The sequence below is a fragment of the Anomalospiza imberbis genome, chromosome 8 (assembly GCF_031753505.1).
Source record: "Anomalospiza imberbis isolate Cuckoo-Finch-1a 21T00152 chromosome 8, ASM3175350v1, whole genome shotgun sequence".
NCBI lineage: Eukaryota > Metazoa > Chordata > Aves > Passeriformes > Viduidae > Anomalospiza > Anomalospiza imberbis.
The window spans coordinates 35,578,302-35,594,017 of NC_089688.1; the positions used below are offsets into that span (position 1 = coordinate 35,578,302).

General features: G+C 46.8%; 1 protein-coding gene across 5 annotated transcripts in view; it reads left to right on the forward strand.

The window, feature by feature from the left end:
* The window catches only part of INPP5A (inositol polyphosphate-5-phosphatase A), a 192,474-nt gene that overhangs the window by 87,121 nt on the left and 89,637 nt on the right, over nt 1–15,716 (forward strand). For all 5 annotated transcript variants that reach the window (XM_068198389.1, XM_068198390.1, XM_068198392.1 and 2 more), the window contains exon 5: nt 15,489–15,552. In XM_068198389.1, coding sequence (XP_068054490.1) covers nt 15,489–15,552 — 64 coding nt within the window. The remainder of the gene's footprint in view (nt 1–15,488; nt 15,553–15,716) is intronic.

Genomic DNA, 15,716 nt, shown 5'->3' on the forward strand with positions numbered 1-15,716 from the left:
GGCTGCTTTGTCATCCAGGTGTGAGCCTGTAGGACAAGAAGCCCTTCTTGTGGGTGTGCTAACAGCAAAACTCTCTGATACCTTGCACTCCTTCGAAAGAGCCCTTTTAATTTTTTAGACCTTTTAATTCATCTGTTTTCTGTAAGAAAGCATATTCCAGTTTAAAAATAGAAATTCGTTTCCATTCAGTTGTGCTCAAAGTGTAAAAGCACAGTAATCCTGGCAGGGCAGCAGCACAGGGTGGCTCCTGAGCCCAGCTGTAATTCCAGGCTGGCTGAGCACGTGCCTTCCTCTTCAGGGTTGTCAGAGCTGTTGGCATCATCCTGAGCAGGAGCAGATCTGCAGTTAATGCCCTTGCAAACTGTGGTAAAATCAGGCCTCAGCTGCATGTCTGGAGGCTTCCAGACTGCATCACCAAAGCTCCCTTTTATCAACTTCCGTGTGATCAAGAAGCACATTACAGAGCCATGAGCTTTATTTGTTCAGTGGACTTCTTGTTACTGATGGATCAGCTTCACAAAGTATGTTACAATGCTCTGCTGTTCTTGAAATGCTTAAAATATATTTTCTTTACCATTTTCTAGCTCAAAGCTGGAAAAGAGTGGTAATATGGTGATGCTAGCAAGGCCAAAAACAGGCAAGCAAAAACCTTGAGCAAGGCCGTGGTGATAGGACTAGTAAATGAAGTAATCTTAACTCACTTTTCATATGGTCTATAGAGCCCTTTGGTTTTGTTTTTCTTTTTGGATTTTTTAGAAGTCAGGAATGCACATTGAAATGCTGCTTTTGTAAGCTAGGCCCCCACCTGAAGCTGGTAAAGCCTTTGGGCACAATTGTATTGTTTCTAGTTCAACACCTTGAATTCCCTTGTGGCAGTTCAACGGCTGAAATTAATCTGAGACTTCCAAAGGTAAAGCATTAATGGAAATGATGAATTACACTTCCAAGCAAAATATGGCAAACATTTCTCTCAGGTTCTTCCTAAACTGTTAATGATGTTTTGTTTGTGAAACGAGCTTCTGCAGCAGGAAGAGTGGCATCTTTCCAAGTTCCCCACCTCGAAGCTGGATTTCTGCTTCAGGATAAATCCGAGCTGGCGTGCCTGGGCAGCTGGCAGGTATGGGCACCTCCATCCTAGTGCCCTGTTCATCTCCAGGCTCTCAGCAGGACAAGCACATCAGGAAGAGTGAGCCAGCATTTGATTTCTGCTCACTGTTCATGTGATGTCTGTTGTGCAGGGGCAGCCTCACAAAATGAGTTCCCTGCACATTACAAGTGTCCTGCCTGCAGCCACAGAATCACTGGAGCTTCTTTTCCTAGCATGATGTAGTTTTTTGGGATTTCCAAAGTGAGAAGATGCCTTTGCTGGGGGCCCAGCCTTTGCTTGTTCCTGCTTCTCACAGCTGCTGCTCTGGGACTTGTCAGACCTCCCCACAGTGGAACAAGGAGGAGGCAGTGGAAGCAGGTCATAGCAAGCCTTTCCTTCAGACTTTGTAGGATGTTGAGGCAAAAGAGCATTAAGGAGTCCTGTTTGCTGTATTAGAAGTGAGTCTGAGAGTGACAGTTTGTTTGGTTTAGAGCAATTCGGTTGGATTGCCAGAATTTTCAGAGAATAATGTTCTTGTCTGCCTTCCCAGCAGTGGAACCTGTCTGTCTGTAATAAACTTCAAGGGAGCGTGCTAAATGCCTTCTAATTGTAATTAGTCGAGAAGGAGTTCCTTTAAAATGTTACTATCTTAAAGCATTACACCACATAAACTGGGTGTTTGTTGAAGTTGAGGTGCAGGCATGGCTGGTTGGGGGTGCACAAGGCGTGTCAGCTTTGCTTTGAGCTTTGAGTCCAGGCTCTGCACTGCCCAGGAGTTTGCAATGGTGGTCCCAGCAGTTCCTCTAATGCTAAAAGTCATAGCCCAGGCAAAGTACTTATGAATGTACAAAATGTATGGTATTATTGAAATTTTAAAAATCAATTAAAGCTTTTTTTGTAATTGCCCACAGACATTGCATGCTCTGGTTGAATGGCAGTAGGTAATTTGTAAACTGGTTAGGTTCATTGTTGGCCATCTCTTAGAATTGATTGTCCTTTAATTAACTTATCTCAATCATGCATGTAATGTGATTCCCAATAAAAATTACAGAATTTTAATTGAAATTGAAAAGTTATGAAAGGTAGAAATATAAATAATATATATTATATATGTACATACTCCAACTTGCATGGATATTCTGAAGAGACTTTAATAACAAGGCAGGTTTTCCATGTGATTTAATTACCAATAGACTTAACTGAGTATTTAGATTAGAAGAGTATAATCTGGTTTATTTCATAAAGAAAAGCTTTACATCTTTATGTCCTTATTGATTTGCCAATACCATTTAATGAGTGTCAGTTCACAAAAGTTACATTAGTTGAAATACATCTTTGGGTTTGGTCCATGTAGCATTATTTTGGAAATGCAACCACTTGAAGAAAATGCTTAGCATAATTTAAAGTTAATTACAATAAAATATTGCTCTGAAGTGTACATGAAGAAATGCAAAATGGCAGCATGCATTCAATTATTCTGCATAATCCAGTTATTCTGTATAATTCCAGGAAAATTAATTTCTTGTCAGTAATCCTGATGTTTTCTTATGTTTGCTAAACCAAACATGCTGCACGTTCTCATTTATGCTTTTATTTTTAGTGTACATACACTGAAATTTTTTTAAGATTCTTTGTAACTCAGTTTTCAGTATTTTTACTGAACTGTGACAGAGTAAGCTTGAATTGTTCTGCTATTGGTGCTTTGGTTTGTATTGCTATTCCTTTATGGAATCAGTGCAGTAACTGGTCCAAAGGGCTTAAAATATCTCATCACATAAATCACATTGCTCTTCATTTCAGTGAAGTGAAGCCTGTTAGAAAATACCAGGTTTGGCTCCTTGTTAGCAATAATAATAATTTTTAATAGCATATAATCTGCATCTTTGTCTCTAGCTGAAGTGGCAGCATACAGAGCAGGGCAGGGCAGTCACTGCACTGGGTCACTTTTGTTGGCTCAGTCACTCCAGTGACACGTACAAAGTTTAACACTAAGTCTCTGTATTGACAGCATCAAATAAAAGACAAAGAAGAGCTGGGAGAGAGATTTCCTGATTTTTACTGTAAAATATTTTGTGTTAAACTGGAAAAGTTGGTAGAGAATGCTTTTCAAATATGGGCAATTCTCATTGTATTTGTTACTCAGTTTGTAATGATGGTGACACAAGTAGGCACTGAAAGCCTGAGGTTTTGGTAGTGATTGGTAGTGTTTTCAGAGGTTTCAGACTTCTGCATGTTGTGCAGAAGGTGAAGGTGGCATGGCTGTGCCACCAGGGACAGCTGCTGACGTGGCTGTGCCACCAGGGACAGACGATGGCCGGGCTGTGCCACCAGGGACAGACGATGGCAGGGCTGTGCCACCAGGGACAGACAATGGCCGGGCTGTGCCACCAGGGACAGACGATGGCGTGGCTGTGCCACCAGGGACAGACGATGGCAGGGCTGTGCCACCAGGGAACGACAATGGAAGGGCTGTGCCACCAGGGACAGACAATGGCAGGGCTGTGCCACCAGGGACAGACGATGGCAGGGCTGTGCCACCAGGGACAGATGATGGCAGGGCTGTGCCACCAGGGACAGACGATGGCAGGGCCGTGCCACCAGGGACAGACGATGACAGGGCTGTGCCACCAGGGACAGACGATGGCAGGGCTGTGCCACCAGGGACAGACGATGGCGTGGCTGTGCCACAAGGGACAGATGATGGCAGGGCTCTGCCACCAGGGACAGACGATGGCACGGCCGTGCCACCAGGGACAGATGATGGCAGGGCTGTGCCACCAGGGACAGACGATGGCAGGGCTGTGCCACCAGGGACAGACGATGGCAGGGCTGTGCCACCAGGGACAGACGATGGCAGGGCTGTGCCACCAGGGACAGCTGCTGACATGGCTGTGCCACCAGGGACAGATGATGGCCGGGCTGTGCCACCAGGGACAGACGATGGCAGGGCTGTGCCACCAGGGACAGACGATGGCAGGGCTGTGCCACCAGGGACAGACGATGGCGTGGCTGTGCCACCAGGGACAGACAATGGCAGGGCTGTGCCACCAGGGACAGACGATGGCAGGGCTGTGCCACCAGGGACAGACGATGGCCGGGCTGTGCCACCAGGGACAGACGATGGCTGGGCTGTGCCACCAGGGACAGACGATGGCAGGGCTGTGCCACCAGGGACAGACGATGGCGTGGCTGTGCCACAAGGGACAGATGATGGCAGGGCTCTGCCACCAGGGACGGACGATGGCACGGCCGTGCCACCAGGGACAGATGATGGCAGGGCTGTGCCACCAGGGACAGACGATGGCAGGGCTGTGCCACCAGGGACAGACGATGGCAGGGCTGTGCCACCAGGGACAGCTGCTGACATGGCTGTGCCACCAGGGACAGATGATGGCCGGGCTGTGCCACCAGGGACAGACGATGGCAGGGCTGTGCCACCAGGGACAGCTGCTGACGTGGCTGTGCCACCAGGGACAGACGATGGCCGGGCTGTGCCACCAGGGACAGACGATGGCAGGGCTGTGCCACCAGGGACAGCTGCTGACATGGCTGTGCCACCAGGGACAGACGATGGCAGGGCCGTGCCACCAGGGACAGACGATGGCAGGGCTGTGCCACCAGGGACAGCTGCTGACGTGGCTGTGCCACCAGGGACAGACGATGGCCGGGCTGTGCCACCAGGGACAGACGATGGCAGGGCTGTGCCACCAGGGACAGACGATGGCAGGGCTGTGCCACCAGGGACAGACGATGGCCGGGCTGTGCCACCAGGGACAGACGATGGCAGGGCTGTGCCACCAGGGACAGACGATGGCACGGCTGTGCCACCAGGGACAGACAATGGCAGGGCTGTGCCACCGGGGACAGACAATGGCACGGCTGTGCCACCAGGGACAGACAATGGCACGGCTGTGCCACCGTGGTTACGCAGCCAGACGCGGCTCAGGCCCAGCCCTGGAGAAGAGCCGGCCCTGTGCTGCTCCCAGCTGCAGCCCTGTGACCTGGCAGTACCAGGTGGGATCACAGAATCCCATAACAGCCTGTGCTGGAAGGCACTGTCCAGGTCCAGCCCCCTGCCCAGGCAGGCTGGTGCAGCTTGCCGAGAGCAAGGACTGAGGTGAGGAAGACGGGGTCTCCAAGGACATCAGCCTGGGAAGGCACCTGGGTTCTGGCTGTGGAAAGGAGTGTACTGAAACAGGTCTTTGTGCAGGCCAGGGTGCTGAGGGGTTCTACTCGACCACATGGTTGAGTGGAATAATAACCTCTGTGTAATCCTAAATCACATGCTGCTACAAACCATATACAAAAACAGTAGAGTAGAGAGTAGAGTAGAGTAGAGTAGAGTAGAGTAGAGTAGAGTAGAGTAGAGTAGAGTAGAGTAGAAAAAAATAGTAGCCTTGTGGTTATTTTTTGTCACGTGGCATGTAGGCTTTGTGCAGGTTCTGGCTTTGGCTCCTGATGGTCAGTGCTGTCACCAGCACATTCCTGGACAACAAGCTTGCTGCTGTAGGTACTGGATTTGCAGCTGTGTCACACTTCTGGCTGTGTGGCTGCCCAGGAACACTTGCAGAAGTAGCAGGTCAGTGTAGCTAAGCCAAAGGCACCAGAGGGGTACAGCTGAAATTATCAATAATCCCAGTTTCTCCCGCAGTTTGCCATAGCATTGTGTTTTCCTTCTTCATCTGTGCAAGAACGAGAAACAATTTCAGTGTCCTCAAGGTTGATGTCCTTGCAAGAAGCTCTTCTGTGCCTCAAATCTGTGACCCTCCTTTGAGGCTGCCTTGTTCTTCTGCAGTTCATCTTTGTTATGTTAATTTAAAAATTTAACAGGTTTATTAATCCTGCAGAATTTATTATAGTCAAACATGAGATATTATTAAGTTGCTATTGTACAGAGCATTTACCTTTGCTGTTGGAATGACTTGTCCTCTGCATTGGCAGACACAGAAACATTCATTTTGTTTCCTAATTAGGAGAGCTGCAATCAGGAACCATGACAGGGTTCAGCTCCTCGGTGTACAGCATGCCAGGTTCCATAGTGCAGGCTTTATAAAATTCTCTTTAATTCAAGAACAGAATATCATTAACTTTGTAAGTGGATGAATACAATGGACAAGCAATTTAATTAACTTCTAACATTGGATGTTGGACAGGAGACAAAATGAAATTATGCACATATTTCTTATGCAGGCAGTCAACCTTGAAAGGGGCTTGATTGTGATGGGTCAGACAAGGGGACAGCTTTGTCCAATTATTTGATGTTTAGTCCTAGAATATGAAATTTGAAATTTGGTACTTTGTAAATCAATCATCTCTTATTTTGAAGCAGCTACAAAGGTTCTCTGAGATACAAAACAACCACCAGTGACTGTGACACGCTAAATACAACCTTTTACCACATGGTACTTTCCTATTTGTAGATAACCTGTATAATGCTAAATGAAATGGGCATTAATGCCTCCTCATCAAATTGAATTTGTCATCTTGAGTGTATTATGTAAGAACATATCAATGTAATACTGTATTGATTTAAAGTTTTCAAAATTAAAATTATTTAGCATCAACTCAGTGTAGTATGAGTCACACGGCATACCAGTTTTCCCCAAGATAATGTGCCTTTTTTTTTTACCAGAAGAAAACTATGGTGAAGTATTGAACATCTGTCAGTCTTTCCATCTGCTCAGACTGCATGCAGGTTGGGTCCCAGCTGCTGGGGCACTGCTGAGGGCACACCCTGTCCCGTGTGATGGGGGGGACAGCCGGGCAGCTGGCACTGGCAGCACTGTCCCCTGCCCAGCAGGCTGGGCTTTCACTGCTGCTGCTCTTCCTGCCCACTGGCCCTGGCTGCAAAAATAAATGTGAAACAGCAGGTACAATACAGATGAAAAATAATATTCTGCTCTTGAATATTACCTTCTGCAACCTGAGATTCAGGCTCTGTTTCTTGAAATTCAAGAAGTGTTGCCACTATCCACCTGATAAATCTGGATCTTTGGGTAATTTTTTGGGCTTGTTGAGGATTTTTAACTTCCTGGGGAATAGTTTTGGTTGTCCATATGATTCAACACTGAAATTTACCTGGGTATCTTCTGAGGAGAACTTATGTTTATCCTCTGCTGTGCTCACAGTTAGAAATTAAGCTTTCTTTCTGTCCCTTCCCATCCTGAGGAGCTGGTGAATATTCTGAGCATGGCAGGGGGTTTGGCACTGGCTTTGGCATCCTCGGCAGAGGTTTTGGCTCTGTGGCACGCTCAGCCCTTGCCATCAGCCCTTGGGGTGGCCAGGGCCGCATGCAGAGCACGGCCCTGGGCTGCAGCTCTGCTCCTGCATTGCTGCAGCCTCCCTTCTGCACTGGGGCACAGCCAAGCTGGGAGCCTCTTATCCTGATTGGGGCCTCCAGAGTGCTTGAGTAATAGAAATATTAAATAACAGCGTGATTAATGACTTTGTGAAGGCTCTACTTTGCCTTCAGGAATATTGATAAGTGGCGCTTTTTGTAAGTGCTCAGCACACATACACTTCCTTTAGCTTGGGTTGGTTCCTTGCTCTGGCACTAATCTCGGTTTCCAGAAAAGAACCTCTGTCTGATTTTTTTTTTAATTTAATTGATTTGTAATTAAAGTATGCAATCTTTTTGTGAAATATGTCAGTATCAAAAGTGGCATTAAATGTTCTTTGTCTATGCATTAGGTTGCATATAGGTTATTCATTAACTCACTGGACATGTTTATATAAAGCTCAGAGGTTTTGTTTGTTCATTTTTTTCTTCTTAAATTAATTGGTCCTAAATAATGTTTTTAAATTGAATATGACTTTTCATTTGCTGTAATAAAATTATTAAGAGAAGGTAATAGAGGTGGATTGTGTTAGCTGAAGATCCCTCATTTTTCTGTTAGTCTTCAGAATAGGAAAATTAAAACTCCTGGGGCTAGGTTTTTGTTCCAGAAAATGTGCCATGCTGCTTACTGTTAGCAGAGACCTCTCTGAGGTATCTGTAATGACCAGGACTGCAAGCAAGTTCTTTTTTATGTTTTATCTTTTGATTAAGCATTTAAATGACTTGGGATTTAGATATCTTAGAATTTTTAAAATAGTTACTCCAGTCTGTGGTGTAGACAAGTCTCAACCTTGAATTAAACCTAAACAGATAAACCCATCTGAATATAGCAAAATCTTGTGAAAGAGACTAGAAATAAACACTACAAGATATAAAGCTATGTGTGAACACTTACAGATCAGTTCTTTCCTCAATTACATTTAATTTGACTATTATAAAAGCAAAACAAAAAAATCAATTGTTTTTTAAATTATTTATATTTTTTTAGTGATAAATTTGTAGTGGTTATCCCTCTTGATAATTGCTCTGTTATTGGCCTCACACTTGAAAGGGCTGCTCTGAAGAAAAGAAGGAAGAGTGAGGAAGCAGTGCTAGATGTTGCGGGTACATCTGCTGATGCTCAAGGGCTGCACAGCAAAGACTGCAGCATTCAAATGAGTCAAGGATGTCTGGAAACCACCGTGAGTGTTCTGAGAGCTCGCTGAAGCTGGGAACACGGGCACTGAGAGCTGATTCACCTGGCACAGGGCAGGCCCAGGTGGAACTTTCCAGCCTCGTGCAGATGTACAGCTGGAAGAGTCAGTCTGAAAAATGGGCAGATCCATGAAATAAATGGATTACAAAGAAAGTAGAATTTTTTAAGGCAGAAGAACTTCTAAAGACAAAACCAGTGTGTGGAAATTATTTTAGAAATGCAGAAGGATATTTGGAGGTATGGATCTAGTACAATTATAGTCAAGAAATTCCCAGGATTTAGGGACTCCTAGAGCTGGACATCTTTGTTTATCCCTACCAGCTGCACGTGCTGCTTCCAGAAGTATCTAATACTCCAGCAAAATTGTCTTAACTGGGAAGTGGGCACTGGAGACACTGTTAAAATACAGCTGCAGGTGGCTTCTTCACAATGTGGGTATTACAAATAAAATATATGTATTATTTATTTATGGACACTGCATGTTTAGATTATGATGCATAATATTGGCTTAGGCTGTATGGAGTAAGAGAATCTGCAGTGCCAGTCCTGCCACTGGTTTTAGTCCTTCTGAGAGGACAGTTCCATTTGGTTCAATGGAAGTATCCCATGTAACTGAACAAGTGCTTGAATACAGGCCAAGGTCTGTTTCGAGAGAGTTTTTGAAGTTTGTCAGTGAGTATTTGGAGCCCACCCACTCTGACACTTTATGAAAGGTGCAATTATTCAAATGCTGTTGAAATGCAGCTGATAGCTGTGTTTGCAGTGCAGAGCTGCAGGAGCGGGGTGGAATTGTTTGGAATGGTCGGATCGGGCTCCGTCTGTCTGTGCTTCAGGTGGAGCAGGCTGTGCAGGCAGGCTCAATGGCACTTTAATTGTATGTGCTTTGGCTGATAACTCTAATTCAGGAAATGATAAATTGCTGGACACCTAATTTGTTTGCAAATAAGAAGTGATAGAGTATTTTATAATGACTTGATCAGTGTACCCAGCCTGGTTTTTTAACCTTGAATGGGTATTAGACGGTTGGTGTTAATTTGGCTGTAGTGGATTGAGTGTGCACAGAACCACAGGCAAAAACTGCACCATCCCTTGTGTGTACTTCATCATTCACTGTTCAGGTGTGCTGCATTCAGCCTGTACTGCAGCCTGCCCTTCCTTTGTTTTTGGGAAAGTGGCAGCTGTATCAAAACCGACATTTTATGGCAAACTAAGGCCAGGTGTTTTTACAAAGTGTTTCCAAAGTGGTGCAAAAGCCCGAGATAGCCGTGGCTTGTTCCCAAGCAGAATTTCGGGGCTGTTTGGCTGTGGCTGTACCCATGTCAGGGTACCTGCAGACCAGGTGCCCTATCAGCTGAGGCCATGCTCAGGTGCCCCCAGTCCCTGGGAGCAGGGTCTGGCCTGGGGCAGGAGCGCACCCAGAGCCCAGCAGCCCTGGCTGGGTGGTGGCAAGCAGCCACTGGGCACGGGCAGCCATCGTGCCGGTCCAGGCCCCGCGCCCTCCCATTCCAGGTTCTTCCGTTTGAAGTCCCTGAAACGTCGCTGTGACATGAGTGAGCCCAGACTGGGAGTCTCCGTGGCAGCTCCAGTGTGACATTGCTGTCAGCCTGTCTGGGGTGGCAGCCGCCACCAGTGCCGGGCTGGCCCTGAGTGAGAGGTGGCCGCTCACAGACTCCATCTCACTAATGGGAAACTAATGCCTGCTCTTGATGTTCGGGTTTATAAACATGTGAAATACTTTTTTAATTGTTGGTGGCAAAGCAGGCACACAATCAATAGAGTCAGGCGTGCCAAACTCACTGTTGACATTCAGCAGAGCCAAAAAGGCTGGTAGGAGATAAGGGCTTCCTGTCAGCAGTGCTCGCGCTAATTCATATTCAGACATTGTCATGTTCCATGATAAATGAATTCCTTGAACTGTATTGATATAGGAGGTTAAACATTGAAAAAGTTGGGCTGAACTTTGACTTTAAATATTCATTAAAGCTAATTATGGATTTTATGACTACATGAATTACAGTTTCTGTGTCATCATTGGCAATTTATTTTAAATATATTTAAAGCAATCTTTATATATTAACTGTCACATTTAGTGAGGTAATGCAGTAAATGTTTACTCTGTACAGTAATTAAACTTTTATTCATCTATTTCCTTTTTGCATTAAATATCCACAGTTGAAATGGTGGACATTAAAAAGAAATTATGCCAATTAACTGTTTAACAAAAGCCTATAGCTATTAAAATCTTCAAATTTTTGTAGCAAAATTCCTGTATAATTAAAGGAATAGTGCTTTAAATAATACTGAATGTGTAATCCATCAGAACCAATTGTTTCTCTTGCCATCAGCACTAGTTCTCCCAGATGAGTTTTTCTGTATGGATTAATGAAAGAAATATCTAAAACCATAATGAGTATCATTCTGGAACCTAATTAAATGCACTGAATGTTCAACTTCAGTGTGCTAACAGGGAGAAGATGCCTGTTCTTTTCTCCATGATAGTTTTCTGGGGAGATGTGAAGCTCTTCTGATGAATGGGCTCCCCTTAGGTTCCGTGTGCTCTCCGTGTCTCCAGCTGTAGTACAGGTGTGCACACAGCCTGGTAGGAATGGTCAGGTACTTCTGTCAGTCCGGAAAAAGCATTTTGTTAACAGCAGCATTGCCTGAGATAAAATGCCTGGCCTTTCCCTGAGTCCTGAGCGTTTCCATAAGGGCCATTCTCACAAAGGCCAGGATGTGTTTGCCTGTGTACTCTGCAGTTAGTGACCGTGATATCAAAAGAGGTCCTGGGACTTTGCAAAGGAAATTTTCCCTGCTGTGCCTACAGGATCTTGGGTGCTGGTCTGACTGATTTTAGGCGTGTTAAAGCCAAGCTGTTGGTTATAGTGAACAGGGGGACGGCAGAAGAATCAGTTTTATTCTCTTGTGTGTTTCTAAGAACTTGGCTGAGCTACAAATGAGTATTCATGACTGTGCCACCTGAATGTCTGTTTTGGCACTGAGCTGCTGGCAGTGAATGTGTGGTATTTCCTCGTGGCCAGGGGTATTCCTCTGAAGTGTCCATGTACTTCTGGGCGTAACTGGGCACCTCAGACTCTGATGAAGTCCTTTCTGCCTTGTCAGTTCCTGACTTTATTAGTAAGGTATAAATCATGGATTCACAGAATCATGGTTTGGGTTGGAAGGGAGCTTAAATCCCACCCAGTGCCACCCCTGCCATGGCAGGGACCTTCCAGTGTCCCAGGTGCTCCCAGCCCCAATGTCCAACCCGGCCTTGGGCACTGCCAGGGATCCAGGGGCAGCCCCAGCTGCTCTGGGCACCCTGTGCCAGGGCCTGCCCACCCTCACAGGGAACAATTCCTTCCCAGTTCACCTGGCTGATCAGTTCTGGGAATAACATGTGCTGTCCCTGTATCCCTGAGGCCAACATGTTGGGCTGGTCTGGAAGCTTCTGGTGGTACTGAGTACAATGATCTTGAAGCAGTTACAGACCCAGGGGCTGCCAGCTTGGCCTGATGAGCTGGGGACTGTCTGATCCGAGCCTGACTGTGAGCCATCCATTCATTGCTCTGCCCTAAGGCTGCTGAAAGAGAGCTCACGACTGGTCTGTGTTTGCAGTCTGCTTGGAAGATCAAGCAGAGAAGCCTGTGGCTGCTGCCTGCACTCCATTCCAGTGAGACATGTGGTGAGCAGAGCATGTGCCATCCCTGGGCAAGCCCCGGGGCAGCAGTGCTCCATGTGCCATCCCTGGGGCAGCAGTGCTCCGTGTGCCATCCCTGGGCAAGCCCCGGGGCAGCAGTGCTCCATGTGCCATCCCTGGGGCAGCAGTGCTCCATGTGCCATCCCTGGGCAAGCCCCGGGACAGCAGTGCTCCGTGTGCCATCCCTGGGCAAGCCCCGGGGCAGCAGTGCTCCATGTGCCATCCCTGGGGCAGCAGTGCTCCATGTGCCATCCCTGGGGCAGCAGTGCTCCGTGTGCCATCCCTGGGGCAGCAGTGCTCCGTGTGCCATCCCTGGGCAAGCCCCGGGGCAGCAGTGCTCCATGTGCCATCCCTGGGGCAGCAGTGCTCCATGTGCCATCCCTGGGGCAGCAGTGCTCCGTGTGCCATCCCTGGGGCAGCAGTGCTCCATGTGCCATCCCTGGGCAAGCCCCGGGGCAGCAGTGCTCCATGTGCCATCCCTGGGGCAGCAGTGCTCCATGTGCCATCCCTGGGCAAGCCCCGGGGCAGCAGTGCTCCATGTGCCATCCCTGGGCAAGCCCCGGGACAGCAGTGCTCCATGTGCCATCCCTGGGGCAGCAGTGCTCCATGTGCCATCCCTGGGCAAGCCCCGGGACAGCAGTGCTCCATGTGCCATCCCTGGGGCAGCAGTGCTCCATGTGCCATCCCTGGGCAAGCCCCGGGACGGCAGTGCTCCATGTGCCATCCCCGGGACAGCAGTGCTCCATGTGCCATCCCTGGGGCAGCAGTGCTCCATGTGCCATCCCTGGGCAAGCCCCGGGACAGCAGTGCTCCATGTGCCATCCCTGGGGCAGCAGTGCTCCGTGTGCCATCCCTGGGCAAGCCCCGGGGCAGCAGTGCTCTGCTCAGGTGACTGGTATATATTTAATATACCGGTGACTGTATATATTTAATACACTTTTAAACCATAGGCAGGGCTGTGCCGGAGCCCTGAGCCCAGAACCCGGGCTGCTCTGGGGATGAGAGCCCGAGCCCAGAACCCGGGCTGCTCTGGGGATGAGAGCCCGAGCCCAAGCCCAGAACCCGGGCTGCTCTGGGGATGAGAGCCCGAGCCCAAGCCCAGAACCCGGGCTGCTCTGGGGATGAGAGCCCGAGCCCAGAACCTGGGCTGCTCTGGGGATGAGAGCCTGCAGGCTGATCTGCTCAGGGCTGGGGCAGCTCTGCCTGCAGGGCACAGCTGCAGAAGGTGCTTCGTCCCTGACGTGTGGGGAAATCAACCTCAGTGGCCCTTGGGGTTATGGTCCAGGTTTCTGCTCTAGAGAGGCAGTTGTGGAGAGGGCTGCAGTATTCCTGAGTCTGCTGGTCTGTGTGGTGCAGCCGCTGATGTCCCTGTGCCTGAGGAAGGTAGGGACAGTGCACAGCGTGGCTGCTGAGCTGCATTACAGTACAAGCACCTCTTTACAGGTGGTGTGGAATTTCTGCTAACAGCAGAAGTCATCCATCTCAGCAACCTTTCACATGGAACAAATAATAGCTTTCTTTCTTTATGTTTGAGATATTTAAAAGTTAAGATGTTTGGGTGGTTTATAATCTGTAATGTGTTCCTGTGTTGTATCACTTAGCTATTGTATGTGCTGCTGCTGCTGCTGCTATATGCACCAGTTCTGCTTTTTCCAAAGGATACTGGAATTGTAAATAAGAAAATAAAGCAAAGCTCTTCAACTTTAAATTAATCTCATTTAACTTTATTGTTAACTGACATTTTATAAGAAATAAATTGAATTAACATAGTCGCCTCAACAAAAGTGCCTGGGCAGTCGGCCTTGGAAGGTTTTAAAATATATTTCATTGTGTTAGGGCACCGAATTACAAATGCACTCTATCATTTTTGCAAGTTTACATTTATATACCTAAGCCTGATTAAGTCTACAATAATGCGGAAGATAGTGATAGCTGTAATTTCCATTCCATTATAGTTCTGATTCTTTTTAGTGTGGTGTTTGGAATTGCACAGTCCAAGCCATTCTGAGTGTTAGTGGTATCAGCTCCTGAAACTTGACAGAGTTACTTCATCACTGTCTCAGATTCCTTGTGCACGAGTAGTTGATGCTCAGTGCCACAAGTGCAGACTATCAAACTGAACTTCTGCTGCATAAGTCTTAAAAATTAGTTTTTAAAAATGAGATTAAAACTCTACAAAGTCAAGCCATGAACAAATTGTGACACTCAGAAATGAAGATGTAACTTAAGCATGAATGGCAGTACTGTTTTTATTGGAGTTATGACACCCTAAGTGAAACAGGGTTTAGAGCATCTGGTTTTTTCTTGGTTTGCTTGTTGTTATGCCCTGGTTTTTTTTCTTTCTTACTTGATTTTCATTTGTTCTCTTCTAATATGTAATTTTCCTCTCATTAACTGGGGAAAAGCAGTAAATGACCTGTGGAGAAGGCACAGCCAGCAGCAAGCTCGTGGTCCCTGTGCGTGTCACCGTGGCAAAGCTCCCATGGCACCAAGGGAGGGACCAGGGGTGGGCAGCCCTGGAGGGGCACGGCAGCTGGGGCAGCTGGAGAGGAGCCTGCTGCAGCAAGGCAGAGGGGGCTGTCCCTGTTGAGGAGCTTTTCAAGTTTCAGGGTAGGGAAAAAACCACGTCAGGCTGTGTTGGGAGGTCGTGGAGCCTCTTCTGCAGAGGCTTCGGGTGTAAGTTAGAAAACCTCAAAATTGCCCTTGTCTCCTGTACCACATGCTCTAAAAGCTTTGCTTTTGCTTTGAAAGTGAAGAAGAAATGGTCAGGTTTTTATAACAGAATTGAGGGTCTGTTTTTGGGGCTCAGAAAGGCATCTGTCGGTGTCACCTATCACATCATCCATTTGGTGCTTCAGTGTACACCTGGCAGGGCCCTTATCACGGTCAGTCAGCCGTTAGAGGTCATCTTCATAATGACTGATGAAATCTCAGAGAAGCAGCAAAAGAAATTAAAATTTTTGTAGATCTTAGAAAATGTAAACATCAGTTTATTTATTAGTATTTAATTTCTTGAGTTTGGGTTTTTTTGTAATTGGAAAGCCTGATACTCATTCGGGTTTTGTTAGCCAAAGTACATATTTTTATATATAATATAATATATACTATACTATACTATACTATACTATAATATATATATTTAATTTCATGTTTTATTGGATTTTTTTTACAGGCTCTAGGAAGTTTTTACTTTCTTCATGAATCTTTGAAAAACATCTACCAGTTTGATTTTAAAGGTAAGCAGAGGAATTACATGTTTTTAATGGTTAGTTGGCTTTATACATCAAGGCAGCTTTTCCATCCTCTTTTCTGCTGGCGGTACCTGGCAGTGTTTCCATGTTATGTAAAATGCAGGCAGGTGTCTTGCTGACAGGTGTTGCTTTTCTTACCTTTTGTAGAC